The 27,069-nt window shown below is 39.9% G+C and overlaps 3 protein-coding genes across 5 annotated transcripts in view; all 3 read left to right on the top strand.

The window, feature by feature from the left end:
* Positions 1-1,490, top strand: part of hepacamb (hepatic and glial cell adhesion molecule b) — a 7,738-nt gene extending 6,248 nt beyond the window's left edge. The window contains exon 7 of the mRNA XM_017460773.3: positions 80-1,490. Coding sequence (XP_017316262.1) covers positions 80-439 — 360 coding nt within the window. The 3' untranslated portion in view covers positions 440-1,490. The remainder of the gene's footprint in view (positions 1-79) is intronic.
* Positions 1,491-2,699: 1,209 nt separating this feature from the next.
* On the top strand, positions 2,700-10,877 carry ccdc15 (coiled-coil domain containing 15). 3 transcript variants are annotated; one of them, XM_017460769.3, is made up of 10 exons: positions 2,700-3,058; positions 4,252-4,401; positions 4,564-4,749; positions 4,948-5,061; positions 5,150-5,296; positions 6,703-6,804; positions 8,434-8,537; positions 9,200-9,391; positions 9,938-10,086; positions 10,572-10,877. In XM_017460769.3, the coding sequence occupies exons 1-10, from the start codon at positions 2,864-2,866 to the stop codon at positions 10,682-10,684; spliced, it is 1,452 nt and encodes a 483-aa protein (XP_017316258.1). In that variant the 5' UTR covers positions 2,700-2,863; the 3' UTR covers positions 10,685-10,877. The 3 variants fall into 3 exon arrangements, with proteins under 3 accessions (XP_017316258.1, XP_017316259.1, XP_017316260.1); XM_017460770.3 differs by having other exon boundaries at positions 5,150-5,275; XM_017460771.3 differs by lacking the exon at positions 5,150-5,296.
* Positions 10,878-13,340: 2,463 nt separating this feature from the next.
* On the top strand, positions 13,341-26,953 carry slc37a2 (solute carrier family 37 member 2). The gene is made up of 18 exons (XM_017460609.3): positions 13,341-14,030; positions 16,507-16,588; positions 16,740-16,830; positions 17,782-17,860; positions 17,952-18,087; positions 18,754-18,830; positions 19,491-19,657; positions 19,920-19,957; positions 20,044-20,181; positions 21,260-21,350; positions 21,453-21,515; positions 21,658-21,743; positions 23,242-23,290; positions 23,465-23,538; positions 24,048-24,126; positions 24,372-24,469; positions 24,605-24,669; positions 26,328-26,953. The coding sequence occupies exons 1-18, from the start codon at positions 13,972-13,974 to the stop codon at positions 26,341-26,343; spliced, it is 1,488 nt and encodes a 495-aa protein (XP_017316098.1). The 5' UTR covers positions 13,341-13,971; the 3' UTR covers positions 26,344-26,953.
* Positions 26,954-27,069: the final 116 nt, after the last annotated feature.

Genomic DNA, 27,069 nt, shown 5'->3' on the forward strand with positions numbered 1-27,069 from the left:
CTTTGAATTCTTAGAATTCGTATGAATGTTGCAGTGGATTGGGTTGAGTAAACTAGAATATGTATATTTGGCCCTGCAGGACACTGCAAGCGAAGAACCTGCCTCAGTGTGCAAAACGTGCACGAGCAACGGCGGCAGCCCCTCCAGCACCAGGAGCTCCGCCCCACCTCATACACACTCACCTGAACCTCCAGCACGTGCATCCCGCCGTTACCCACGCACACCCACCAACTCCCCTCCTGTGCGCCACGGCCAGAGGAGGAGCCACAGCCAGAACCCGCCCACTCATGCGCCGACTCCACCACGCACCCGCACCTCCAGTAGCTCCTCCCCTCCAAACCGGTGGCCTGCGGATTCACCTCTCACCGAACCAGCTAAAAGTAGCATCCAGCCTGTAATGCTACTCCGAGAGATAGAAGAGGGACTTCCTGTCAACTAAGTTGAGATCAGGGCATGTACATGGAACAGAGATGAATGTGAAAATATGTAAATATCTTCTATTTTTCTTTTTTCTTTTTTGCCAGTGCCTTTATTTTCAAAATCAGGATCTTCACCTATTCACCTTCACCTATATTCACCAAGGTTTATGAAGAAATTCTCTTGCTTGCACAGTAGAAAGAACATTATTATATAGAACAAAATAAACCTACTTAACTGTACCTTGTCTCTAGGGTGGTACTCTCAAGTGTACATCTTTCGTACCTTTAGTTTGTTTGGTTTTTTTTTGCGGGGGGGGGCTAGACATGTGTTCAAAGTGTGCATTTTAAGCTTTACTCTATAAACAATGTTACAAACCAATTACAGTCATGGGAAAAAGAAAGTACACCCTTCTTCAATTATATTTACAAATATGTATAGTATGTAAAGTAAATGTCATTTTGATTTACAAATCATGGAAGCACTGAAAGCAACATGTTCTCTTAGGTCTTTTGTTTGATTGTGCAATATATATATATATTTACTTCAAATTCTCGTTTCACTGCCGAATACACGATGCATCCATGTACTCGTTTTTTCACCAGGAAATAACGGAGTATGCCCGATTTTGCATTCAGCTGTAGCTCCACAACATTAAATCAACATGTTCAAGATAATAGCTGATTCTATTAGCGCTCTTTATGACGGTACAGGAACGATGTTAGATGAACATCATTTTTAGGCTGAGTTCAGGATTAATAATCATTTAGGAATCCATTTCGAGCTGCAGAAATGACATGGGTCACATGGCTTTTCAATAACTATAAAATAATGAAATGGCTGTAAGTATACGAATCAAACATATGTACAAAACTTTTAAATACCACGTGCACTTCTTTCCTTTTGCTTGAACATGACTGTGAGTAGCACAATGTTGTTTCATTTCTGTTCTTTTTTTTTCTGACCTTAGAACCTGTTTTTTGATTTTTGTCACATTTCATGACTGCTTAGTGGAGAGTTTGCATAAATTACAAGGGCATTACAATGGAGAAATAAAACATAAATGGACTGTATATGATGGTCTTTTCCATTTTGATCTAGGTGACACCATACTGAGCGTTATGTAACTTTGCAGGGTAAATACAGTTCATGTTGATCTCTCTCTCTCTCTCTCTCTCTCTCTCTCTCTCTCTGAGAGAGAATGTGCTTGCTGAATCATACAAAAGGGACAGTGGGCTCCTTGTTGTGAGCGGACCCAGCAGCTGAGAGCGAGCATTGTCTGAGGATTCTTGTGTTGGTTCATGTCCAGGCATCGACGTATACGCCGGCGACAGCAAGACAAATGGCTGGTGGACAGAATGATGAATTATTATTTTGTTTTGGAATTATAAAACAGAAAGAAAAGTTCATAGTGTAGGCAAAACATTGTAACAATTATCTAAATATACACACACATATATATATATATATATATATATATATATATATATATATATATATATATATAAAGCTGATGTCAATTTCGTGCAATTATGCAAGTAATGAAAAAATGGTTATGGTATGGTGTTATATATACACATTATCACCTTCTATATCTTTTTGCCATAAAAAAAGGATCAGACTTGTCTAAAGTTCCTTTTAATATCGAAGTTAATTCCTGTGATCACGTATGTTACAGAAGCTCTACAGCAGTCGTTCCATCACCAGCCTCTCTTTTTTCTTCTCTCTCCAGACGTTAATAAGTCAAAAACGTAGTTAGACCTCAATGCTCAAACGTCCATCCATCCTTAAGACTTTCTTGTTACTTGAATATAGGGCTAATAATAGACACATTTTGAAACAATGAAGAACTTCTCCAAGATGCTCGGTAAAAAAATATATATATATATATATATATAAATATTAAAAAAATCCCAGCTAATTTCCTTATAAAACTGCACAAATTGTACCTAAGACAAGGAATTTACTTTGTTTATTACTGTTTATATATATTTTTATGATATAATGTTATTATTTTTGAAGACATTCTTTGCTTTACAGCCTTTCCATGCATGTGCCTTTTGCACAGTACTGTATATATAATGTACTGAAAATAATCCACTCCCTACATAAATAATACATAGGAACTAATGTGTCGCGGCTAATGTTTACACCAGGGACCAAATATGTTGAGCAAAATAGGCGTAGCGCAAACGAGCAGTCTGTTTGCATGACATCCACGAAGACCAATCAGATGTACGATTCTTTAGCTTCACCCAATAGGATTTAGAGAAAGGCGGGGAAAGCGGTTGCGAAGGTGTTGGCGTCACTTGTCAACAAGATTTGAATCGTTGGAAGCAGCTAGTGCTGCTAGTAATGTTCATACTAATACAAAGATATTGAACAAAAAAAGAAACAGTTGATGTTAAACAAATTATTTATTAGGCGTTAAACTAGTAACGTATACATGAGTCAACCGAGAAATGTCAGGAAGAGCGAAACAAGCAAGACAGGTCGAATAAAAGATGGAGGACAGGTGTTAAGCCCAAGAAGATGGAGAAAGCAGAAGAGAGAAATGCGGGTTTTAGCCGAGAGGAACCCGGCGGTGGTTCCGGTCGGCGCATGGGTCGAGACTGGACATGAGGAACAGGAGCATCCAGCGGTAAGTAACTAAAAACACGTCTTGCCTGCCACACAGTTCACTACTTAGGGCACAGAAGCCTTTGTTTCATATCCCAGGTAGTGCTCTTTAAGAGGGAATATAGGGTTTGGGATTCAGCCTGTTTCCTTTAAAGACGCAGTAGGCGATATTTTTATTCCTTACTTCTACAACTAACCTGACAAATACGTAGAACGTCATTTAAGTAAACAGTGGGTTAGTTAAGAAGTCGTGGCCCCAGCAAAAATGTATTAAGTCGTTTGGGGAAATGACTTCCGGTCCGGATGGCTTGTTTGTGTCAGTCATTGGGGCGGAGCTTCGTGAACATGGGCGGGAATCATTATGTAGGTATCACTGTATGAAGCACATTTAGCATATATGTACCATCATAATTATTAGTTCACTGAACCCATTACATCTGTCAACTCCAATGGCAACAATAAACAAGTAGTTGTCATTATATATATATATATATATATATATATATATATAAATATATAAATTAAAGTGCCAGTCAGTTAGGCGTGTTGCTATAAAACCTTATGATGTTGTTGTTGTTATTGTTAATACGGTGACCTTTTCTGTGGGGAGACGTTCATTTATTTGACATAGTTGGAAGGAGTCTCCGGTGTCCAAGCTTTTTCACAGTCAAGAATAACGCTATGTATGTTCTGGTTTCTTGGTAGCGTGAAAAGCTGTGTTTTCGGATAGACTGGTAAGGGAATGACTGTTTATAGCTGCTGTAACGTAAGCGATCAGAAGTAGTTCTGACAATATGACACGTATCTATAAACAAATTAAAAGGTACTGCATCTCGTCCATCAAAAATGGTCATCTTTTGGGAAATTGCTGTGGTGTAAGGGAAATAAATCACAGTAGGAGTAAGTCCACCTCACATCACACCATCATCACCCATCATGGATTATTTTCCCATAACGGCATGACCCCATGTGTTTTATTTCAGGGTAATAGTAAGTATCACTATCAATACCTAAGGTTCCGTCGGTCTATGCTTCACAGACCCCTGTGCTTGGACCGCACTTTGAGATCCATTCCTTTATACTAGTGAGGAGGTGTTCAAATTGATGCAATTCGAAGTTGATACCTAGGAATCGTACATAACTGAACGTTATTAGGACAAAATGCTTCGAGATCGTTGTCATCATCGCGCCTTCACGATTCCGTCTTTTTGCCAGGTCCGCGCGTTGCTCACTGAGGAGCTGCTTGAAGAAACCCGGAGACTGAAGGAGGAGAGCCTGCGCCAGTTCCAGGAAGCGGTGCGCAGACGGGTATCCGAGCAGGCCCGAATACATAAACAACGGCAGCTACAGAAGTCTTATAAAACCGTAAGCCAAGAGACAGACACAAAAAAAACGTGAAATTGTTTATGAACTAAGTGATAAAAGCAGTGATTTAAAAAAAAAAAAAGAAGAAATTTAAGATTGATAACAGACACGCACAGTATGTCATTTATGTTTGTTTGTTGGTTTGTTTGTTTTTTCCTCTAGGTTGAAAGGGAGTGTCGAGTATTCCAGCAGAGCAGTGTCTCCGCCCATCGCCTCACACCTCCGAAGAGTCCATTTCCATCCTGGCCACAAGGGGAGCTCGCTATCTGCAGCCCGAGTGCACGCCGGGTCACGGCTCAAGAGCTCAAGGTGGCCAGCAGTGATGATGCTAACCAGTACAGACATCAGGTAACATCTGGAACGGGATGGAAACGAATGAGTTTCTTTTACGTTAATTCGTTAACTCTGCTCCTCATAAGACTGGCGTGTAACAGTAATCATCTTTTTTCCTTTTTTTTTTTTTTTAGTGCCAAACTCTAACAGCGTTATTATTATTTTCTAATTCTACTTGCTTTCCATTTGTGATGTCTATCTTTGGTTTTCCAGCTTAGCAAAGTCATGAAGCAGGTGAGACACAGACTGGCTGCATGCCAAACCGTCCAAGAGGGCGAGGACTTGGAGCTTCCAGGAGGAATATGGAAAGTGTCTCCAAATAGAGATGTAAGTCTCACTCCCTTAATCACTGACATGTCTGTGTGACATTTTTCCGCCATGCAGTGTTAAGACCGGTTGTGATGTTTCATGGCAGAAGACTGTCGGGAGAATAATGGAAGATGAGGAGGAGGAGGAAAATGAAGATGGGCTTGGGGAGGAAGGAGTGGTTTTGTTGGCGGGGCAACACGATCGACCGCTTTGTTCGCAGAATAGCAAAACGGTGACTTTTCAGAATGTTGTGGTAGGAATGTTTGGAATTTCTTTGCATCATATGTAATAGGATTATATACACCAATCAGCCATAACATTAAAACCAGAGACAGGTGAAGTGAATGGCGTTGATTATTTCGTTAAAGTGGCACCTGTCAAGGGGTGGAGGATATATTTATTTGGCAGCAAGTGAATAGTCAGTTCTCGAATTTAACGTGTTGGAAGCAGGAAAAATGGGCAAGCGGAAGGATCTGAGCGACTTCAACAAGGGCCAAATTGTGATGGCTAGACGACTGGGTTATCATGATCATCGTCCTTCCTTGGACCACTTTTGGTCGGTACTAACCACGGCATACCGGGAACATCCCACAAGACCTTCTGAGACCAACTAGTCGTCTAGACATCACAATTTGGTCCTGGTCAAAGTCGCTCAGATCCTTACACTTTCCCATTTTTCCTGCTTTCAACACATCAACTTCGAGAACTGATTGTTTTTTTAGGAATAAAAGACGACTAGGTATACAGTAGTAGACAAGTAATCAACAACAGCGTGCTGTGATGCATCCTGACACGAAATAAAGTTACTGTTACCACCCTGAACAGCATATTCCGAAGTGTCGTATTTCTCTTACACCACAGCGATTTAACCACAGTTCCCATTTTTCATTATTTACAGAACTTTTTATGCGCTTCTAGTTACATTTATGCTGTTATCACAATCATCGCTATAACAGCTAGAAACATCTGCTCCCCCAGCAGTTGTGGGTTGTTGTTTTTTTTGCTCTTTTCTCATTCAAAAAATTTTTTTTTAAATAAACCTGGCTTTACATGAAATATCATGCTGTGATCCATATATTACAGTATATACTGTAAGTTTGCTAAGAACCCACCTGCAAATTCATTCAATTATACTTTTTTTGATTGATAGAATTGGTTATTGGTATAAAATCCTGCTCATCCCAGCAAAAGCTCCAAAAAAAAAAAAAGTACCTTGTGACATAATTTTTCGCAATATCATTATATCACCCAGCCCACAAATAAAAAAAACTTTTTAAAAAATTAAGTTGTTAATCTTCATACATAAAAGGAGACGTGAGAAAAGCTGATGGAACCAGATTTTTCGAAATAAACGATGACCTAGCAAGTTTTCCAGGAAGTATGTGACCGCATGTGTCTGGCTGACGCTTTTCAATTACTTCTTCTTCTTGCTCTTCAGCGCGTTGACTCGACGTCCTGCTGAGTAGGCATTTCTCTGCAGACTTTTTGGAAATTTGCGCATGGATGGAAAAAAATATATGCGTTAAATAGCGATGTATCGACAGTGACATCGGAAAGACATGTTGTACTAAGTTGATGTTTTGCCCACCTCTAAGCCCCTGAGTGTTTGAGGAGTATTTGATGGAGTTCCTGAACACTGTGCTTAATCTGTTTGGTTAGGTGTGTGAAAGGGTGCCGAGAGAACCACATCCCACGAGCCCGGACTACAGATCCACCCGGGTGCTGTGGCCGAGAGAGGACCCAGAGGAGCAGACGAGACAGGTTAAAACATATACACAGCGTCCATCGTTTAAAACGCCACTTTGTATTTAACTGGGTGATTTCCTCTCTGGAACGGTTTCACTTTTAATGAGCCTTTGTCCTCGTCGTTCAAACACCAGCTCGGTTTATCTGATAAGCACTAAAGTGTTTGTGCCCTCAGATAACCTTAACAGAAGCAAAGGCTTTTGTCCGTGCTGTAGTAAAGTTCAAAGAGGTTAAAAGCTTGTAATCCCAATGCATGGTGATACAGCTAGAACGTATGTATATAATAATCTGCAAATACAGTACAGATCGTTTGCGTGATATATTTACATGCTCAACGTGAAGAAGTGCAGAAATGAAGCGCCACTGATGCGAGCGAACGATAATTGAGAGTCTTCAGTGTGAAGTGAAAAGCCCGGAGTGCACAATTTCTGTCCGGATTTTCATTGTTTGCCGCTGGGCTTCAGTTGCAGTTAAATGTATTCAAAGGACTTTTACTCAACGCTCAATGCTGACGCAATCCACGGGGTTTGGGAAAACTGAGTTGTACAAAATGATAGAAGCAAAAGGAAACCACATGGAGGCCACATGCAGGAGTTTTGAAAAGAGTTACTCATTAAAACAAATACAGACTGCGTTTGCATGGACGGCAGTAATCTAATTATTGACCTTATTCTGAATAAGACCATATTCTGATTAAGGTGTTTACATGAGTCGCTTTTAGAATATTCCTTTCATGTTCCCGTTTTACATGTTATAGAACATAGAGCGATTAACGGCACACGTCATTACTTCGAGTATGATTTTAGTCGGATTAAGGTAATCAATAATCGCTGTTTACATGGTAGTTTCTTAATCAGAGTATCGTCTTAATCGGATTAATATCGGATTATTGTTGTCCATGTAAACGTACTGACAGATGCATTAGAAGCACGACTTGAAAATTATGACATTTCTCATTTACAGCCTCGCGGTGAACCTCCCACCAGTGAAGATATACATTTAGGACTGATTTTCGGATATTTCTGACTACTGCATGTGTTTCGACGGCATGAAAGATAAAATTAGCCCCACCCTCCAGCATGTGTTGACATCACGGTGCAACGCTCGAGTCTAGGGCCTACTCCACGTTATTGTAAGATTCAATAGTAACATTACTTTTGTTTCACATTTTTCATGAAATTCGCATGAAAAAACTTTGACGTTTGGTCTTTACAACTTGAAATAGTTCTTTAGACACAGCTCCAGAACGCATTCTCCCAAGTGCTAACATCATCCTGGACCCTCTGTGGGATTTCGTTTATTTCTAAGTGGCCCAAGAAATGACACTTTCTTCACGTCCTTATGGCATTTATATGTTACAAAGTGGACTGTGGTTATTTGAGTGTTTCCTATCACTAATACACTGTAATCTTATCATTTCAAAGTACCTAAGAAGAGCCAGGCGGTGGATTTGGCTAGTTTTACTCGTTCAGGCTTCTGTTTACATTTTTTTCTGGACTGGTAATGAACGCTGTTCCTCAGAGCTGGTGGGTTCTGATCCTTCATGAATTCTGCAAAGGGAAGAACGCTTGTGAATGCTGTTCATGTTTGTCTCTTGGGTAGCAGAGACAAACTACCACTCGACGCCATTGTTTATTCATACAGAGACGCTCTCAGTTCCTGATGTATCGCCGTCTTGTCATGGACTCCGAGCGGGAGCAGGTGAAGGAGCACCAGAGACGCAAGAAACATCTGAGGAGAATCGCCAGGTGTGTGCTCAACACTCTCGCTCTTTCTCTCACACACACACAAAATGGTTTTGTTGTAGGCTATTTACTGTTGCCGTGGTGACCATTGGCGGAAAAGGCTCCAGAACTATAACTGCGAGTTTATTCGCGCTTCATAATTCTCCTCAGAAGCTCCTCAGTCGTCCGTTCCGCAGTGCCACGCTCAGACACCAACGTTCAGAAACTGTGGTAGAAGTGTGTGTCTGTCAGCTTGTCACGTTAGTAAGGATGAGCGTTCCTCATACAGTGAATCATTTATCTCTCTTCTCTTTTTATTTTCCTCCCTTAGGTGTTAAGTGTGAGAGGAAGATCTGATTCATACGTTTCCTATGCGCGCTGTGTTTGACAGACTCTTTCCATAACGGCAATAATTTGTGTGAACATGACAGAAAGAACAAAATAAAGTAACCAATGTTACACTTAGACAGATGCTTTCACAGTTGTATTTATTTGTTTATTTATTACGTGCACGGGATTGTATGTTAAGTCCTAGTGCACTCGGTTATCGCGCCACAGCGCCAATTAGTCTTTTCCACATCAAATCCATCCTTCTATACTGCTCAGAATTTGAACGATCAAGTGAGTATTAACCGGAAGAATTATTCGAAAGAGCGCTCATGGTGCAGATGTTGCCTGATCTTTAGAATCAAGGCCGAGAAAGAGCAGCAGCGGGAGGAGGAGGAGAGGAGGATGGAGCGTGCTCGGCAGCGGGAGGAGAGCAGGAGGGAGCTGGCCGAGAGGGAGCGCCTCATTCTGGAGCGGCTCAGGCTGGAGGAAGAGGAGCAGGAGGAGGAGAAGAGAAGAGCGCGAGTGAAGAAATCCAAAGAGACCACAAGGTTGAGTTGCTAAGACATTTAAATAAATAAATAAATAAATAAATAATAAAAAAAGAGATTAAGCATTAACTGATGAGTGCGTTCAGGGAAAACACACCTGCAGTTGGATCTGTGCGCTATCCAATAACATTATACAAAAGCGTTCAATGGGAATTCTTACTAGCGATGTAAGCGAATATATTTCTCTGAAGGAAGGAGGATAAATAGGAGATGGACTACTCCTCCATTCATACTTGGTAACTGCATGGTGAGGGTTGCTGGTTAAATTAGGCTACGAATTCGTTTACAAGTTTTACAAACATCCCCAAGTGATGTAGCTGATGTTGAGGAACTGTCAATGCCAGAATTCACACACACACACACCTTCCATGTCTGCCAAATTTTCTGAGGACAGAGTGGTAACGTTCATATTTAACTTAAAACAACCTTCTCGTTTAGGCCACGCCCATTTCATATACAGCTATTTGGAGCAGTAAACAGGAGCCATTGTGTTGCACCCCTGTGTGTTACCATCTTTTCTTTTTTCTCCCCCCGTTTTGGCTGTAGGTACGTCGAAGCCTTGCGAGCGCAGATAAAGGAGAAGCTGGAGCAGGTGAAAGTCGAGCTTCCTCCACTCTGCTGCTGTGGCGAGAGTTTTTGGGATTCTCACCCTGACACCTGCGCCAACAACTGTGTCTTCTACAACAATCCTAAAGGTAAGCAGCAGGCACGACCATGCGACCACGACGGCTCGTTCATCGCTCATTGTGGAGGTTCTTAGTCTTGAAAACAATCATATATTAAAGCCGTTGATTCGAAATAGGATTCTAATTGGAATCAATCATTAGAAAATTATTAAACACCTTCTGGCCAATCAGATTCAAGAATACAACATTTTAAATTGGATTCCATTGGATGTTACACCAGTGTAAGACTTATCTACTGCTAATTCAGCTGCTGCGCTTGCAAGTGAGAAAGGTACGGTTATTCGAGGTCGCTGTTGTGTTTGTAATTCACGCCACTGGCACACCCTTGAGAGCTGGCCCGTTTGAGACCTCTGTTAAACGTCAACTAAACATAACCTAACACCACAAGTATTTCACAATGTCCTGTGAGGTTGAAGTGGTTAAAACTACTCTGAGTATCAAAAATCTGACCCTAACAAAGATTTGTGAAGTAACTCTTGTGACGTTCCCTGCAGGTTATGCTCAGGCTCTGCACTCGGTGCTGCTGAGCTGCGAGCTGAACGAAGGCGGCGCGGAATTCGGGGGCTTCACGCGGAAAATCGTGCGCACACTGACGCACCACAGCTAGCCTTCGTTTTTATTTCTGTTAATGCGAGGATGACGGTTTGTCGTTTACAAATACCTCAACATAGTGGACTACTGAAGAAAGAGTTTGGTGTTCGTTTGGAAAGGTGATTTTTATATTAGTGAATTCGTTGTCGTGAACAATGACCTTGTATGAAGGTTTTGTGCGGAATCAAATAAAAGTGTGATTTGCTTCACCTCAGCTTCTGTACTGCTTTATTGATCACGTTTGGTATTGACCGTCATCCACACACAGACGCTGTCCTTATCTCTGCACTCATTATGATCGTTCCCTGTCTTCGACTACATATCAGAATGCCCAAGTAACCTTTGGTCACCTCTGCGAGCAGCCTACAAGTGCATGCTCAACCCTCCGATGTCTCCGTGATAGCCACCTGCCGAATTGCTGCCTGGGTCAATACAGCGTCAGACTAAAGTCTACGTGGAAATACTCTATTAGATCCAGTGTCCAGACTGACTGGCAATCAGGAAGTTGCCCTTTCACCTAGACTTTTTTCCAGTCATACACACACACATACATATGGTTTAGGCAGAAAGTATGATCATGAATGGTCAGATCTTACTTCCTCATTTAGCATAATGGAAATGATAAAAGGGTGGTCATTTCTGTGTTTTATCTTCTCATTAAGGTTGTGTGTAGAACCGTGTCATGAAGGCCTAGCTTCCGCAAAAGGTTCCACAGAGTTGATAAAATGACAAACGTTATAAAATATGAATGAATGAAAAAAAACGAGTAATGTTAAAAGGTATAATGTTTACAGAGTATTTTAGGGAAGCTTTGGCAATCTATACAAATAGAAACCTAATTAAAGGTAAAAAAAAAAAAAAATTTAGCTCCTTTTAAAAGAGAGAAAAAACAGAAATAATAATTATTTTTTTTATTATATAGTACTTTTACGTGAGACTATAAAGTGCATTATTTTGGGGGGAGAAGTTTTCCACTGGCCAGTTCTGAAATCCCACAGAGCACTGCAATAAGTTAGTGCACCCTGTAGTGCCATAGCCATCCCAGGACCTTCATGACTGTACGTCCTCTCATTTTTAAGCGTCAAATTTATGATCCATTTTAGATTAAATCCCTGCTGGGAAAAAAAATCTATAGAAACCATCCACTTCAAATACCATTACATACCATCAGCTAACCATTAAAACCTTTACTTGTCTTTACTGGTATCCACTAGACATGACATGCCACCAGAAGGCAACAAATTAATGGTATTTGTTGTGGAAACCATTAAAATCGTATCATAAGCTCATTAAAAGCTCATTGTACAGCAGCAAACCTACCTGGGCATGGAAGAAAGAGCACAATTTCACCAAGAGGAATTTGACATTTGAACAGAACAGCTGATATTAGTGCCAAAGACTTGCAGTATGACCTTGATGAAGGTCGTGTTGGTGAATACTGTAAGAAGAACACTACACAAGCAAAGACTTCATTCCGCACTCCACTCTTGATCAAGAAGCATATAAAAAGTCGACTTTGCACAGGCCTATAGAGCACTGGAAGAAAGTGATGAAACTGAACGGGAACGGTTTGAACCCATGGATCAGCAGTACATCTGGTGTAAGAAAGGCAAGGCTTTATGACAAAAAGAACACCATCCCCATGGTCAAGCATGGACGTGGGTCAGTAGTGTTGTGCAGATTTAGTGTTCTGTTGCTGTAAGAACTGCCAGACTTGACCGTATGACTGGCCTCATTGGTTTCATTGAAATACCAGGTTATTTAGGAGAAGAATGATATTCCTTTAGTGAACAAACCGAAGCTTTGTGATCATTGGACTCTCCAGCAGGACAATGATGGCAAACATATGTCCAAGTCAACTAAAACTTTCTTCTAGGATCGGTCCTGGAATGTCCTTTCATGGCCATCTCAGTCCCCATATTTAAATCCCACTGAAAATCTATGGTGGGATTTAAATAAATCTTGTAGCGGCATGGAAACCAAGGCGCACTGACAAAACAGAGTCCAGTAGACAAGATGTCCAAAGCAACTGGAAACATTTACTGAAGGTTATAAAGTGTAAAGGAAGCTCTGCAAAATACTAATGGGTTTGAATAATTGAACCATTTTGCACACGGACATTTGTGGGGAGAATGTTGATTATTTTATTTTTTATGTTGTTTTTTTTTGCTGTTAAGCTATTAGTAATAAACTCAACATTACATTCTCAAAATCACTTGGACATGTACTGAACTTTCTTTGACTGTTTACTAAAGCAGTGGTTTTCAAAGTGGGGGCCGCGGCCCCCTTGGGGTCCGCCAGGGGGCGCCTGGGGGCCTCAACAATTTGGTGTGAAAAATAAATTCTCACTCTCAGACACCCCCCCCCCTCCCCACACACACACACAATCAATTCCTAATGTAATGTAATGTAATGTAATGTAAAGATGTAAGATGTAATTATTAATTAAAAAAAAAAAAAAAGGGAGATATATTCAGAAGTCTGTATTTTGAATGTGTTTTAAAGACATCTTGCAAAAGGGGGGCGTCGGTCAAATGTTAATGCCATTTGGGGGGCCTTGACCTTGGAAAAGTTTGAGAATCTAAAGCCTTGGCTGATATATTGCACATTCTAAAGGGTTAACCGGCGGCCGGTGACGTCACGGCAGCCGATCGCACGTGCTAGTGCGTCACCCGGTGCGACTCGGCTCGACTCGGGAAATGTCGGGACGTAGAGCAGGGTGATTTTGGGGTTGTTGTTTTTTTTCCACAGATTTATATCGATTTTATTTTAGTCTCTCCTGTGAACACGGGTCAGATTTAACACTCATGTGACGCGTGATAGACGGAGTGACCGAGCGGGTATTAATAGGCGACGGTTTTATACCGAGTGCAGACCGTAAACATGGAAATCTTCCCACATTCCGAGTGTTTACTGAAACATCCGCGTCGGGAAATAGGCCAAGAAAACATATCCCGGCTTCTTTAGATGGATTTAAAAAGAGGTTTTAGTTAGTGCAGGTTAGTGAAGACCGGATTTTTTTTTTCTCCAATCTGACCCCGGCGCATTGACTTTCTAATCAGGATTTGGGTTTTTTTGTTTGTTTGTTTGTTTGTTTGTTTGTTTGTTTGTTTTAACGCGTTTATTTTTTTTTTACATATAGATATATATTTTTTTAGATCTTTTATCCTCCGTGCATATTTATAGCCTATAAACGCTGCGTTTTTATTTATTTCTGCGTTTTTACTCGAGAGATGTCCGTATAGCACTAGTTGTTGTTGTTGTTGTTTTTAATCAGTGAATCAAAACAAAAGAGTTGCAAACATGAAATCTTCTCTAGCTCCTGGTATCAGAGTGATCACATCTTTCTCCAGAGACAGCTGGTGAGTGACAACATCATCTTCTGGGGGGGTTTATTTATTTATTTATCTATCTATCTATCTATCTATCTATCTATCTATCTATCTATCTATCTATCTATTTATTTATTTATTTAATTTTTGCTTTCTTCTCTTTTCTTTTGTTTAGCCTTCTACACTGGAAAAAAAAACATAGAAATATACATTCTAATGGTTTCCACGACAAATACCATTACATTATAATGGTTGTAATGGTTATAATGAGTCCCTGTGGGTCTCTCTTGGTCATTTGTTGTCTTCTATTGGTTGCGTGTTATAACTAGTGGATACCATTAAGGAGCAGTAATGGTTTTAATGGTTAGCTGATGGTATGTAATGGTAGCCTAGTTGTAGTGGAAACCATTAGAATTTCTGTGATGGTTTTTTCTATTGTTTTTTTTTTTTTTTTTTTTCAGCAGGGACTGAGGACAGTGACTGTCCTGTCAGAAACGCGAACGTAAATCTAACAATGATCCACCTTGTTTGGACGACTCCTCTGTGACGTCTTTATTATTAGTGATTAGTGAGTTTGCATGTTCTCCTTGTGCTTCGGGGTTTTCATCCAGGCACTCCGGTTTCCTCCTCCAGTCCAAAGACATGCATGGTGGGCTGATTGGCATCTCTAAATTGTCCATAGTGTGTGAATGGGTGCAATTGTGCTCAGTGATGGGTCTGCACCCTGTCCGGAGTGTCCCCCCGCCCTGTGCCTCGAGTTCCCTGGGATAGGCTCCAATCTTCCTTGTGACCCTGTGTAGGATACGCGCTATGGAAAATGGATGGATGGATAATAATACATAAATGAATAATAATAATACCAAAATAATAATGCCAAATTTGTTTAATAATAATACCAAAATTATTGTCTTCTGTCTGAGATACCGTACATTAAAAAATAATAAACCCTTATGATTTAACGATAAGAAATGGCTTTATAACGCGCAGAGGAAAGTTAATGTGAGCTAAAGGTATGTGGTGTGGAAAAGGCTGCTTTTACAAGACACACAGACTACATACTGTGTGAGAAGCTCTGGGTTGGTCCCTGTCAGGAAACGTAAATAAGCATGCACAGATTCTGAAGCGTGTTAGTGGTTAGCTGGTTTCCTGTACCGAAGCCAACATTCAGAACTGCATACTAATGCAGAAAAATAGTGTGTCGAAATAGTACAGCATTTACGAAGGCTATTTTCACATCTACCATGACTAAATAGTCAAAAGGCACGCATTTCCACTGACGAACTGTACGTAGAAACAGAGCTACAGTCAGTAACTCTACGCCTATTCTTACTTGTATTGTAAATGTACATGATAAAAATGCCCAAGCGATGTAAACACAAGCAGAGGTGGTAAAAGCACCCGAATTCTTTTGCTCGAGTAAAAGTGCAATTACGCATCTAATTAAATCCTCTGGGAAAGGTTCTGGTAAATTCTTCACTCAGACCTTAAACGTCCTCTGTCATGTCCGTCTCAAAAGGGCACATAGATGACACTGTTTTAAAAGAAAAACAAAGTTGTCTGGAGTTCCGAGCTAGAGCATTATTGAGAAGCTAAGAACCCCTAAATATACAAAGGAACCCTTGAAAACCCTAACAGAACATTCAGAATAGAATGACGTCTCCCTCACATCACACTGATTTTAGTTACTGATGGTAAATTAGTGCCTTTCACCAGGGAACCACTGTGAGGGAAAACATTAGCAAAGGCTAACAATCCACAGCTTTATTCCTAATCTCTCAAACGTTGTCTAGCAAGATGATCATTCTGTGGATACAAGCTAACTGAATGCTAAAACAGAAACAAGGAGTTGTTGTGTACATTCTGTAATGATCAAGGCAGTTTGTATTGTAGCAGCTAGCTTTTAGCATTCAAAAACTGTAGTTTGTATCATCAGATTTATCATGCTAGCTAACAACAGCTGTATTTCTGTTTTCTCCTGAATGCTAATCGCTTTCTGTCACTCGATGAAAACAAAGTGTAGTATAGATTACAGTGAAGCGTATTAGGTCTCATTCTTGCTCTCATATTTCTGACGCTTGAGATTTGTTAGGAATTAAAATAAAAAGGAATTTTTAAAAAATGCTTAAATGTCACCTTGTGGCTTTTTCCGAATATGATGTAGAGAAGTGTAGCGTTTGAAGATGTACTGAGTAGAAAGTAGAGGTTTTTCTTTTGAAATTTTCTGAGTGAAAGTCAAAAGTAGAAGTTCTGAGGAAAAACCTCAACTAAAGTACAGATGCTTAAAAAAAAAAAAAAGCTTGTGTTGGTTACCATCCAACCGAAAGCTACTTTCGAAACCGCATACCAGCGTGCTGCTAAGTTTGCTAATGTTATATCATTTATTCAACTGCTGTTACTCATTTCCTTTCCCCTCAACTTCACACCAAAACAGTTTGCTTTGCCGTTTGTAGAGGGTTCTGTTCACCACGCTTCTCCCTAAGCATGTGTTTTGTGGTTTTCTCTTCAGGTACAGAGGCTTCATTCTCTTCCTCACGTTCCTGTTCTACACAGCGTACCATCTCTCACGCAAACCTATCAGTATTGTCAAGGTACAGAGCGATTAGATAGAGGTTTCTTTTGCATTATAAAGAGTGTGTGCGGTTGTGTTTCTCTCATTTCAGACATGAATTCAGCGTTCTTTGTCATATTAATGTCTCTTTTATTTATTTTTTTAAATTGTTTTTGCAATACTTTTCTTAGAGTCAGCTTCATAGAAACTGCTCCTATGTCATTCGTCCTACTGACCTGAATGTCACGGACAATTCCACCTGGTGTGACTGGGCTCCTTTTGGTGTGTATTAACCTATATACATTTTCATAAAGAGATTATCAAAGGCTCCTTTGCATAAAAAAAAAAATTCTCAGAACATTTAATAATAGTAATAAGATGTTAATAACGGGATATGAATACCAATTATAAAATGGAAAGAAAGAAATGTGAAAATGTCAGCATTTTTAATTTACACTGGTGAAAAATGATGAAGCACGGGACTCTAGTTGCACTGTTCATGGTTCTGAATGAACCCTTTCGTAGTTATTGACATGTACACTCACCGGCCACTTTATTAAGAACGCCTGTACATCAAGCGCTTCAGTTAATGTTCTCATCATGTATCAGAATAAAGAAAAATCTCTTGACATGGATTTTGGTCCCAAATGCACTGCTTGTAGCACATCCATCTCAATTTGATGTGTTGTGCGCTCTGACCTGCTTTTCTGCTCACCATGGTTGAAAAATGGTGCATTTTTGAGTTACTATAGACTTCCCGTCAGCTCAAACCACTCTGGTCATTCTCCTCTGACCTCTCTCATCAACAAGGTGTTTCAGGATGTTGTTTTGGTTTTCGCACCATTCTGTGTAAACTCTAGAGACTGCTGTGTGTGAAAATCCCAGGAGATTCTGAAATACTCAAACCAGCCCATCTGGCACCAACATCCATATCACAAGTCACAGAGGTCACACTTTTTCTTCATTCTGATAAATGAAGAGAACATTAACTGTAGCTCTTGACCCGTATCTCCGTGATTTGTTTTTTTTAATTACGCTGCTGCCACGTGATTGGCATCATGTGTACACAGGTGTTCCTAATAACATGGATGGCAAGTGTATATGCTTGAGAATAGGGGAGGAACCTTCATTCATTAGTGAAAGGAGTTTTTTGCGGAAGCAAAAAAGTGCAGATCTCTCGAAATAATGCTTAAAATATTCAGTTCCCTCTCTGTCTTCTTTCCCGCTCGCCAGACCGAGACAATTACCAGAACCTGTTTGGATGGCTGGACAACTGTTTTCTCGTGGCCTACGCCATCGGCATGTTCTTCAGGTATAACAACTGACCAGTCTAGTGTGCTGCTTCTTCTGTTTAACTTCTGTTTGGCGATGTAGAAACCTTAATCTTACGTTCACATCGACAGTGGCATTTTTGGCGAGCGGCTGCCCCTGCGTTATTACCTCACCACTGGCATGCTACTCAGCGGCCTTTTCACAGCACTCTTTGGCCTGGGCTTCTACTGGAACATTCACTCGTTGTGGTACTACTGTTTAGTGCAGGTGAAACCAACCTCTGCATTGTTTTTCCCATCTCTTCTCTTCTTCTCAGAACTATGCAAGTCTTGTGAGTTATTGTTAATGGAAATAAAGAGCTAATATCTGGGTGAGAAAATTTCAACGGAAGCCTCAAATGAAGCAGTAAGCCTTTGTAAGGGAATAATAACAAGTCCATTGCATGGGAATAATGCAATCATAGTTTTTCCAACAAGACTTTAAAAATGATAGGATTATTTTCAATCTAGAAACACATTTTTCTTAAACATTACATATTGCACCTTTAATTACAAGGCTGTTTTGGTAAACAACTTCACAGCTGTTCAAGCTTTATAAGACTGACAATTTGAAAAATTATGGAAGTGATACTTGTCACCCATTGTATTTCCTTTTTCTAACTGTTGAAAACTGAGCAAGAGCACGTTTCTTACTTTCAATCAGAAACTCATTTGCATCAGCTCTCTGTTGTTAAACAAAAGATGGTGTTAAGGTTCGGCGGAATAATAGCATACAGCGCGTTAATCTAACAGAAGTGCGTCACATGCCAAGTGACTGGAATCAAATAGTTTACAGTACAGCTCGTTCTTCCTTTAAGGCTGTGTGACCATGTTTACTTTTCTCTTTCGCTATAAAATCTCTCTCTCTCTCTCTCTCTCTCTCTCTCTCTCTCAGGTTTTAAATGGGCTGGTACAGACGACAGGATGGCCGGCGGTGGTGGCTTGTGTCGGCAACTGGTTTGGAAAGGGGAAGTGAGTGCCGGTCATGTTCTTTGCCGCTGACTCAGCACCAGCATGTGCTATATTAGCTAACTTAGAGTATTGGAAAATCTGCCTGGCTCTTTCACAGCTAATCAAGCGGTTGAGATAACGCTCTAACAGTACAAGTTCTTTCAGTGTTAGATTGATCTTTCTCGCAAATCTTCATAATTCCTATTTTGCAAAAACACTTCCGTAACTCCAAGTTGCTCAGAAACTTTGTGTTAACCACTGACCGCTGCTAGCTAAATATGAAATATCTGTTGCTGTGTAAAGGTTACGGAAGGAATTCTATATCATTAACATTTTACTTTTAAAGTACTAAATCAAATAAATATTTGGTGGTGTGACCACTCTTTGCCTGGTAAATAGCATCAATTAACTTCCCACTCTGGTGCAGATTTCTAAAGAAAATTGGCTGGTAGGTTTTTTTTGTTTTTGTTTTTTAGATTTTTTTTTTTTTTTTTGAAGAAACTCACATTTCTTCTGTAGACATTGGCCCTTTTTCTGCAAGTTTCAGACAGGCTCTATCATGGGTTTTCTAGTGCGCCCAAATAAGAAATTTAAGAAAAAAACAACAATTTCTCTGTGCGCGATAGTTCATTTACATATACAAATGATTTGTAAACGTCTTTTTATTGGCTGTTGCTGTAGACGAGGGTTCATCATGGGAGTGTGGAACTCGCACACCTCTGTGGGGAACATCCTGGGCTCGCTCATCGCTGGGGCGTTCGTCTCAACCGCCTGGGGCATGTCCTTCATCGTGCCTGGCATCATCATCGCCACTACGGGGGTCATCTGCTTCTTCTTCTTGGTTGAGCGTACGTTTAGCATTGCTGTGTAATGAGGAAAACTGAGCGGTTTCAGCTGAAATACATAAGGCATAAAGAAAGGTCACATTTGGCTGTATGCATGGTGTGTGTGTGTGTGTGTTATTTATATATATATATATATATATATATATATATATATATATATATATATATATATATATACATACATATATATACATACATATAAATAAATAAATGTGTGTATATATACATATTTAACCTATGATTTGGTGCATCCTGCTCTGTACAGATCCAGAAGACGTGAGCTGCAGCCCACCTCAGCACCATGTAAGGCCAGCCACACACACGGTGTAGGATATATTCTGTATATATGGTAAGCATTATGTGTTTAAACTGTATATATGTGTGCGTAGGAGAGTTCAGAGCGAGAGCCTTTGCTAAGGACCTCATTGAATAGCGAGGAGATCTTCAATAATCACACGACTGCAGTGGTGGAGGCTGGTGAAGAGGAAGCAGAGGCCATCAGTTTCGTTGGAGCTCTCAGGATACCGGTGAGCATACTTTTTCCCTATAATATCTGTCAGTGACGTGTATGGCAGTATTAGCATGCTCAAATCCCACAGTTGAAGCGTTAAAGGAGCCGTCAGTAATTTTCATAGCTCTCTGCTTCCTCTGACGAGAATAGTGATTGCAAGGGAAAAAAAATTTAAAGCCTTTCCCCTATGCCTAAATGATTCCATCCTCTCTGCTGAAAATATATAGAGAGGTTTTAAACATCTATGGATTTACCGTAGAATCTTGCTAAAACTAAGCTTTCATGCTTTCTAAAGTAATCAAATCTAATGCGAATATGAATCTGGCAAAAAAGCTGATTCACTGAAGGGGAAAGGACTCCAGACATAAAAGACATGCGTTTGCATCTGGTAGTCCATACTTTCATGCCAACTTTAGTGAACTTTAAACTTTTTCATTTTGTGAGCCTTCATCTTGTGATCTAATAGAAAACAAGTGGGCAGGACTTTTATCTCTGGTCATGGAGGAGCTGCTTAATATTGCGTAGCGGCTACATATTGCTGGAAAAAAATTACCCTGTGATCTCATCTGTCAACCTACTGTACACGAGGATTGTCTTGTTGCCACTGCCTGCTAATAAGTGTTTACTTTATAAGAAGAAGAAGCAGCTAAGCAGCTCTGTTTCAGTGTAGGAATGTGAGCAGGGGTTATTTCTGGGACAGAAAAATGTAAACCAAGGGTTATAATGAAGAAAATGGTAAAAGCCATTGCATTGCATTATTACCAGTCACAGTTTTTTCTAAGGTATGTTTTGAAATTAAGATTTTTGAAGCACTAGAAACCATTCTAAATGTTACATACCGCACCTTTAAGCCTTTTAGGGCAGTAACCTTGAGCTTAATTCTGCCTCATTTGCGAGGCAGCTTGGATACGAGGATCTGTCAAATGAATAAGTAATTGTGTAATTGTGGTGTAGATTTTTGCCATCAATTTACAGAATGGTTTAAGTTGTCTCCGTTGGTATTTTGTTTTGATTCTGTGTTCAGGTCTTTTCTAAAGCTAGAGTTACAGATGACTTACAGTTTTAACAAGAGACTCGTTTGTCTTGTTCTCCAGGGCGTGGTGGAGTTCTCCCTCTGTTTGCTTTTCGCTAAGCTGGTTAGCTACACATTCCTCTACTGGTTACCACTATACATTGCTAATGTCGGTAAGAGACTCTCTTTTCAATAACGTTCCTCATGCATCACTACAACACGTTTTATATCTATTTGTACGTTGCATCATCTTTTGTTATGAATCCTTTCCCCAGCCCATTTTGATCCTAAAGCAGCAGGGGACATGTCTACACTCTTTGATGTTGGGGGAATTCTGGGTAAGCAGAGTTGTAGTATCGCTTAGTGTTAACTTTGCCTCAAGGCTTTGGGAAATTTATAATGATGCATGTATAAACGTGCATGCATTCCCCCAAATACAGAAGGTGTTTAATGTGTGCGTGTTAATGTTCTTCATTCCAGGTGGCATCCTAGCTGGGCTTGTTTCAGACTACACCGGTGGGAGGGCGTCCACCTGCTGTGTCATGCTAATCGTTGCTGCTCCTATGGTGAGTGTGTCAGTGATAGCATGGGTGAGAATTACTGAAATTACACAATGTGCTCATCATTGATTCTCTTATTGATTGCATTTGCGTTCTCTAACTTTAGCCCTTTCTATAAGTCAAAGCCTGGCTTTCTAAATCAGTGTGAAGCAAGAGTTAAATGAAAAAAATGCAAAACAAACAAAAAACAGATTTTTGCTCTTACATTAAGATATTTAGATGGAAGGACTGGTGCTGGGAAATGGCTTTGGGATGAGTAAAGCGAAAAAAATACATCAAATATCACTGGGATTTCAAACTGTCAGTCATTAAAGATCTGTTCTTAGATGTACCCTAATAAAAAAGCGGGAAGAGCACACTAATTCCTAAATAAATGGCACTCTGCCCTACAATGTCCATATGAGCTGTAAATTACAAAATGCTAAGCTAGCATAGAGCTGGAAATTAGAAAATACAAAGCTACCCTAGCGCTGGAACCTGTAAAATGCAAAGCTAGTATATATCTGCACAGAACACAAAGCTAGCATGGAGCTATACTAAACACAACGCTAGCATGGAGCTCCACAGAATACAAAGCTAGCATGGAGCTCCACAGAATACAAAGCTAGCATGGAGCTCCACAAAATACAAAGCTAGCATGGAGCTATACTAAACACAAAGCTAGCATGGAGCTCCACAAAATACAAAGCTAGCATGGAGCTATACTAAACACAAAGCTAGCATGGAGCTATACTAAACACAACGCTAGCATGGAGCTATACTAAACACAAAGATAGCATGGAGCTATACTAAACCCAAAGATAGCATGGAGCTATACTCAACACAAAGATAGCATGGAGCTATACTCAACACAAAGCTAGCATGGAGCTATACTCAACACAAAGCTAGCACACAGCTGTACAAAATACAAAGCTGTCATGGAGCTATGCTAAACAGAAAGCTAGCATGAGCTGTACAAAATACAAAGCTAGTATATAGTTGTACAAAATACAGAGCTAGTATAGAGGTGTGCATATACAAAGCTGCTTGAGAGAGGCTAAGGTCTAATTTCTCTGTGGGTGGAAAAAGTAAAAGGAACAATTTTTGTACTGTATTTTTGAAACGGCAATATTTAGATTATTTTAGGACACTGACATTTTCTAACAATGTTTAAAAAAAAACAAAAAAAACACAGCTGTATTTTCTGTACACTCTGAAGGTCTGAGTGACCCTGGAAACGACTGAAAGTACATGAAGGAACACACCACTTCCTTGGTACTGCATGAGATAGACTACTTGTACGAGTGCTGTTCTCTTCACACATCCACATGAAAACACACACATCCCACACCCCGCAGTTTGCTCACAGATTTTAGCACCCAGGGCAAATCTCACGCCCACACCGCAGCAGGGTGTGTGTGAGTTTACCCGCGAAACCTGTGAAAACAATTGAACAGATTTATTTTCTCTTTTTTCCCTAATTCTTTCTTTCTTTCTTTTTTTACTTTCCTCTTTCTGTCGCTAGCTGTTTCTGTACAACCTCGTCGGACAGCGCGGTGTGCCAACCACAGTCGGTGAGCAGACACACCCACGGCCTCATCTGTTTCCTGCAGATGCTGTGTTCATTTATTTATTTGTAGAAAGTGTACCAAAGACTAAAAAGACATAGTAAAACTTAATCCTTAGTAAAGCGTAATCCTCTTTATTTCTCTCTCTCTCATTCTCTCTCTAATCTTTTTTTCTTCCAGGTATGCTGCTGCTTTGTGGTGCTCTTGTGAACGGACCCTACGCCCTCATCACCACGGCCGTGTCAGCTGACCTGGTACCTTTCAGCCTCTTTCTCTTACTTTTTTTTGTTCCCCTCGTACTTATCTGTTTATTTAGCATTTTTGGAAGGAGTCTCCAGTGTCAGCACTTTGTAACAGTCAGAAATAAAGCTGTGACTTTCCACCATTGGAAAGTTTTCATGATGGACAGTCAGGCGTTTTTCTGATTTCTCGGTAACATGACAACGTCAGGAGGCAGGGGAGGGAACGACTGTAATGTTATTCGTAACGTTATTTGAGCGTTGTTTATTGCTGTATTAACGTAAGTGACGGGAACTAACATTCCACAACGTTAACATAACTATAACTGAGTAAAAACTATGACGTGTTTTTCTTTCATTGCAAAAAAAAAAATAGCAAATTGTTGTGGTACAAGAGGAATACAACACTTGTACATAGAAAATGAATTGTCTGTCATTTGCTAGTGTTGCCACGGTTGGATATCAGCAGTGTTATAGGCTTAAGCTTCAACCTCATACTTTTGATTTTGTCCTTCTCTGCACAGGGAACCCACGAGTGTCTCAGAGGAAACGCCAGGGCTCTGTCCACTGTAACAGCTATTATTGATGGCACAGGATCAATAGGTATGGACCAAATGTCTTCTTTTAAATGCGATTGTGTATCTTGTGTTTGTTTTGGGATTTTTTTTGTTTTGTTTTTTAAAAATAAGCATTTTTTTGTTGTTGTTTCACCTGTTGATTGTTACATTTTGTTGCCAGCAACAGAAAGCTGACTAGTTGTATTCTTCCACAGTTTACTGTAAACTGATTTGTTATGCATGGCAGGTCGAGCTGCGTGTATTTTCTCAGCTGTGATTTCTGTCCACTAGGTGCTGCTGTTGGGCCTCTTCTGGCCGGTTTGATCTCTCCCACTGGCTGGAATAATGTTTTCTACATGCTCATCACTGCTGATGTACTGGCCTGTCTGGTAAGCGTTATAAAGTCTAAAAACAGTGTATAAACCCATAACGGTTTACAGAAATTATTCTGCTTAGTACATCTCACATTCTCCCATTTGCGTTCTTCTTCTCTTTTGTTTTTTTGTTCCTTCTTGTTTCTGTAGCTGCTGTCCAGGCTGGTGTTTAAGGAGATCCGAGGATGGTGTGGCTACTCTACAAGACCGAGAGGGTGAGAATTATGGACTAATACTTATGCAGTTGAGCTTAAGGTCGTAAAATTATATCATCCTGATTAAAATATATTAGAAATATTTTAGTATAACAGCAATAATGAAGCACGAGAGCCTTTGAAATAGGCCGCTTTTAAAGATTCACAGTCAGTACGTTTACATGGACAACAATAATCTGATATTAAGACGATATTCTGATTAAGAAACTAGCATGTAAACAGCGATTATTGACCTTAATCCGACTAAAGTCACACTCGAAGTAAACACAAATGGAATTAAGACGTGTGGAGTATTCCTGTTTTAGTCGCATTATCAACGTGCGTTACAGACATGTACACACCTTAATCACACTATTAACGTCGTGTGGGAGTTTTCACCGCATTTTGCGACAGGACACGTACACACACGGCAATCCGCAACCATTTGACGGCAAACAAGAGCACGGCTGCGTCCGAAACACGTACTTACCTGCTATATAGTAGGTGAAATACATGTATTTCTATATACGATATAGTAGGTAAGTATGTTTTTTCGGACGCAGCCCACGGCTTCAAGCAGTCATCTATTTGCACGTATAGCATGACAAATAATTAACCGCACTTGAAGCTTTCGTAAAATTAAAAATGAAACACCCAAAACTGTATACGGTCCCATAACGAAGACGAACTGTATGTTGATACGTGAAATTCTGGAGGGAACATCATAATGACGTGCCGTTAATCGGTCTATGTTTTATATCATGTAACACAGGAACATGAAAGGAATATTCTAAAAGCAACTCATATAAACACCTTAATCACAATATTGACTTACTCAGAATAAGGTCAATAATTAGATTGTTTCTGTCCATGTAAACGTAGTCAGTGTCAAAGTCTGGACTTCCCTCTTTATTGCCTTTTTTTATTGCTTTTTATTACTGCAGTGTAGAAAAAGTTGCATGCTATAGATGGAGTTTTTTAATGAAAAAAAAAGTTGTCATCAAAAAAATCATCAACTCTTTAAAGCCTGACATAAAAAAACTGTTATCAGTTGTTTTTTTTTTTTAAATCATTTGTAGTGTAATTGTACTTCACTGAACACCTACTAGAGGGTGCTAACAAGTACACAACACGGTATAGGAAATCACATTGGCATAGATAATGACGACAACGGAAATTGTAGGGTTTAAACAAAGCTATTAACCCAATTCAGAATAAATGAAAAGAAGTTTTCAGAAAACAATTTTTTTTTATATCTATATAATAACCATGCTATCCTTAAGAAACAACCTCTTCCGTCAGGTTCTTTGTGTTCTTGCGTATTCTCACACAGGGTTTTTATGTAATCCATGTCCTCAGGCAAACCGAAGTTTATTCCTGTAAGAATATGAAAGAGGCGAATGTGTACGGGGGGAAAAAAATAAAACCGGTTTCTGTTGTGACGTCATTGTAATTATCAGGGTCATTTAAAATTACACTTTTGTATTAGAATGATAATTTTTTTTTTAGTACTTTTCAGTCAGTGCTACCGTCTGACCCGCAACCGAGCCGCATGTCTAATTAGTAATATTGATCATTTCCGGTCGTTTTATGGTTCCTATTAAATCAGAAGAATCTAATGAATAATTGGGAAGCGTTGAGTTTTTGTACCCTGGCTTGATCTGCCTGTTTCATTTCAGGTTCAAAGAGATCTGAGGTGCCTGCCGGACGACTGAATATCACACCTGCAGCGGGGAAGCGGCGGCGGTGACAAAACAAAGAAATCAAGACCCAATTTCCTGATCCATCACACAAAGCTGTTTTTTTTTTTTTTTTTTTTTATATATATTTTTAATTTGAATACAGGACACTTTTATCCTTTTACACAGAGAAAAGAAACAATAAGCCCAGTGGTGTGATGAAATGAAATGATTGGGGGTGGGGGGGCGAGACCCGTTTTGATGTACAGGGGAAACGAAAAAAGAATAAGAAACAAAGAAAGAGAGAATCAGAGCTCCTCGATTTGAACCCTGGGTGATTTTAACAGAACTGTGCCTGATTTTTTAAAAATTATTTTAATCATTAAAATATGCCAGCAGTGCATATTTGCTTTTATCCCATGTCTCCATGGTTACTCTCAAAATCAGGACCAGACTCAACTGTCTCTTTCTGTCTCACACACACAAACACACGTTTACTCTGTTCCTTATTAATTCAGGTGCAGGTTCTTAAGCACATGAGTATGCTCTCTAAAGTGGCTGCCACCCACGTGCAGCAGCACTATATGACATTTACAGCTTGCTATACACACACACACACACACACACACACACACAAAAAAAAACACTATTCTTCGTGTTACTCTGACATTCTCTCTGAGATTGGGCTACAGTATTGTTTTGGTGCTTTAGCCTGTGGGACATGTTGGCTGCTGAGATGAGC

This window comes from Ictalurus punctatus, chromosome 28 (genome assembly GCF_001660625.3).
Source record: "Ictalurus punctatus breed USDA103 chromosome 28, Coco_2.0, whole genome shotgun sequence".
Lineage (NCBI taxonomy): Eukaryota > Metazoa > Chordata > Actinopteri > Siluriformes > Ictaluridae > Ictalurus > Ictalurus punctatus.

Excerpts from the sequence above, each read along its gene's own strand:
- ccdc15 (XM_017460769.3), top strand. The coding sequence starts at position 2,864 with ATGAGTCAACCGAGAAATGTCAGGAAGAGCGAAACAAGCAAGACAGGT. Across the intron at positions 4,402-4,563 it reads TACAGAAGTCTTATAAAACC|GTTGAAAGGGAGTGTCGAGT; the intron begins GTAAGCCAAGAG and ends TTTTTCCTCTAG. Across the intron at positions 5,297-6,702 it reads TGACTTTTCAGAATGTTGTG|GTGTGTGAAAGGGTGCCGAG; the intron begins GTAGGAATGTTT and ends CTGTTTGGTTAG.
- slc37a2 (XM_017460609.3), top strand. The coding sequence starts at position 13,972 with ATGAAATCTTCTCTAGCTCCTGGTATCAGAGTGATCACATCTTTCTCC. Across the intron at positions 16,589-16,739 it reads AACCTATCAGTATTGTCAAG|AGTCAGCTTCATAGAAACTG; the intron begins GTACAGAGCGAT and ends TACTTTTCTTAG. Across the intron at positions 24,127-24,371 it reads TGATGGCACAGGATCAATAG|GTGCTGCTGTTGGGCCTCTT; the intron begins GTATGGACCAAA and ends TCTGTCCACTAG.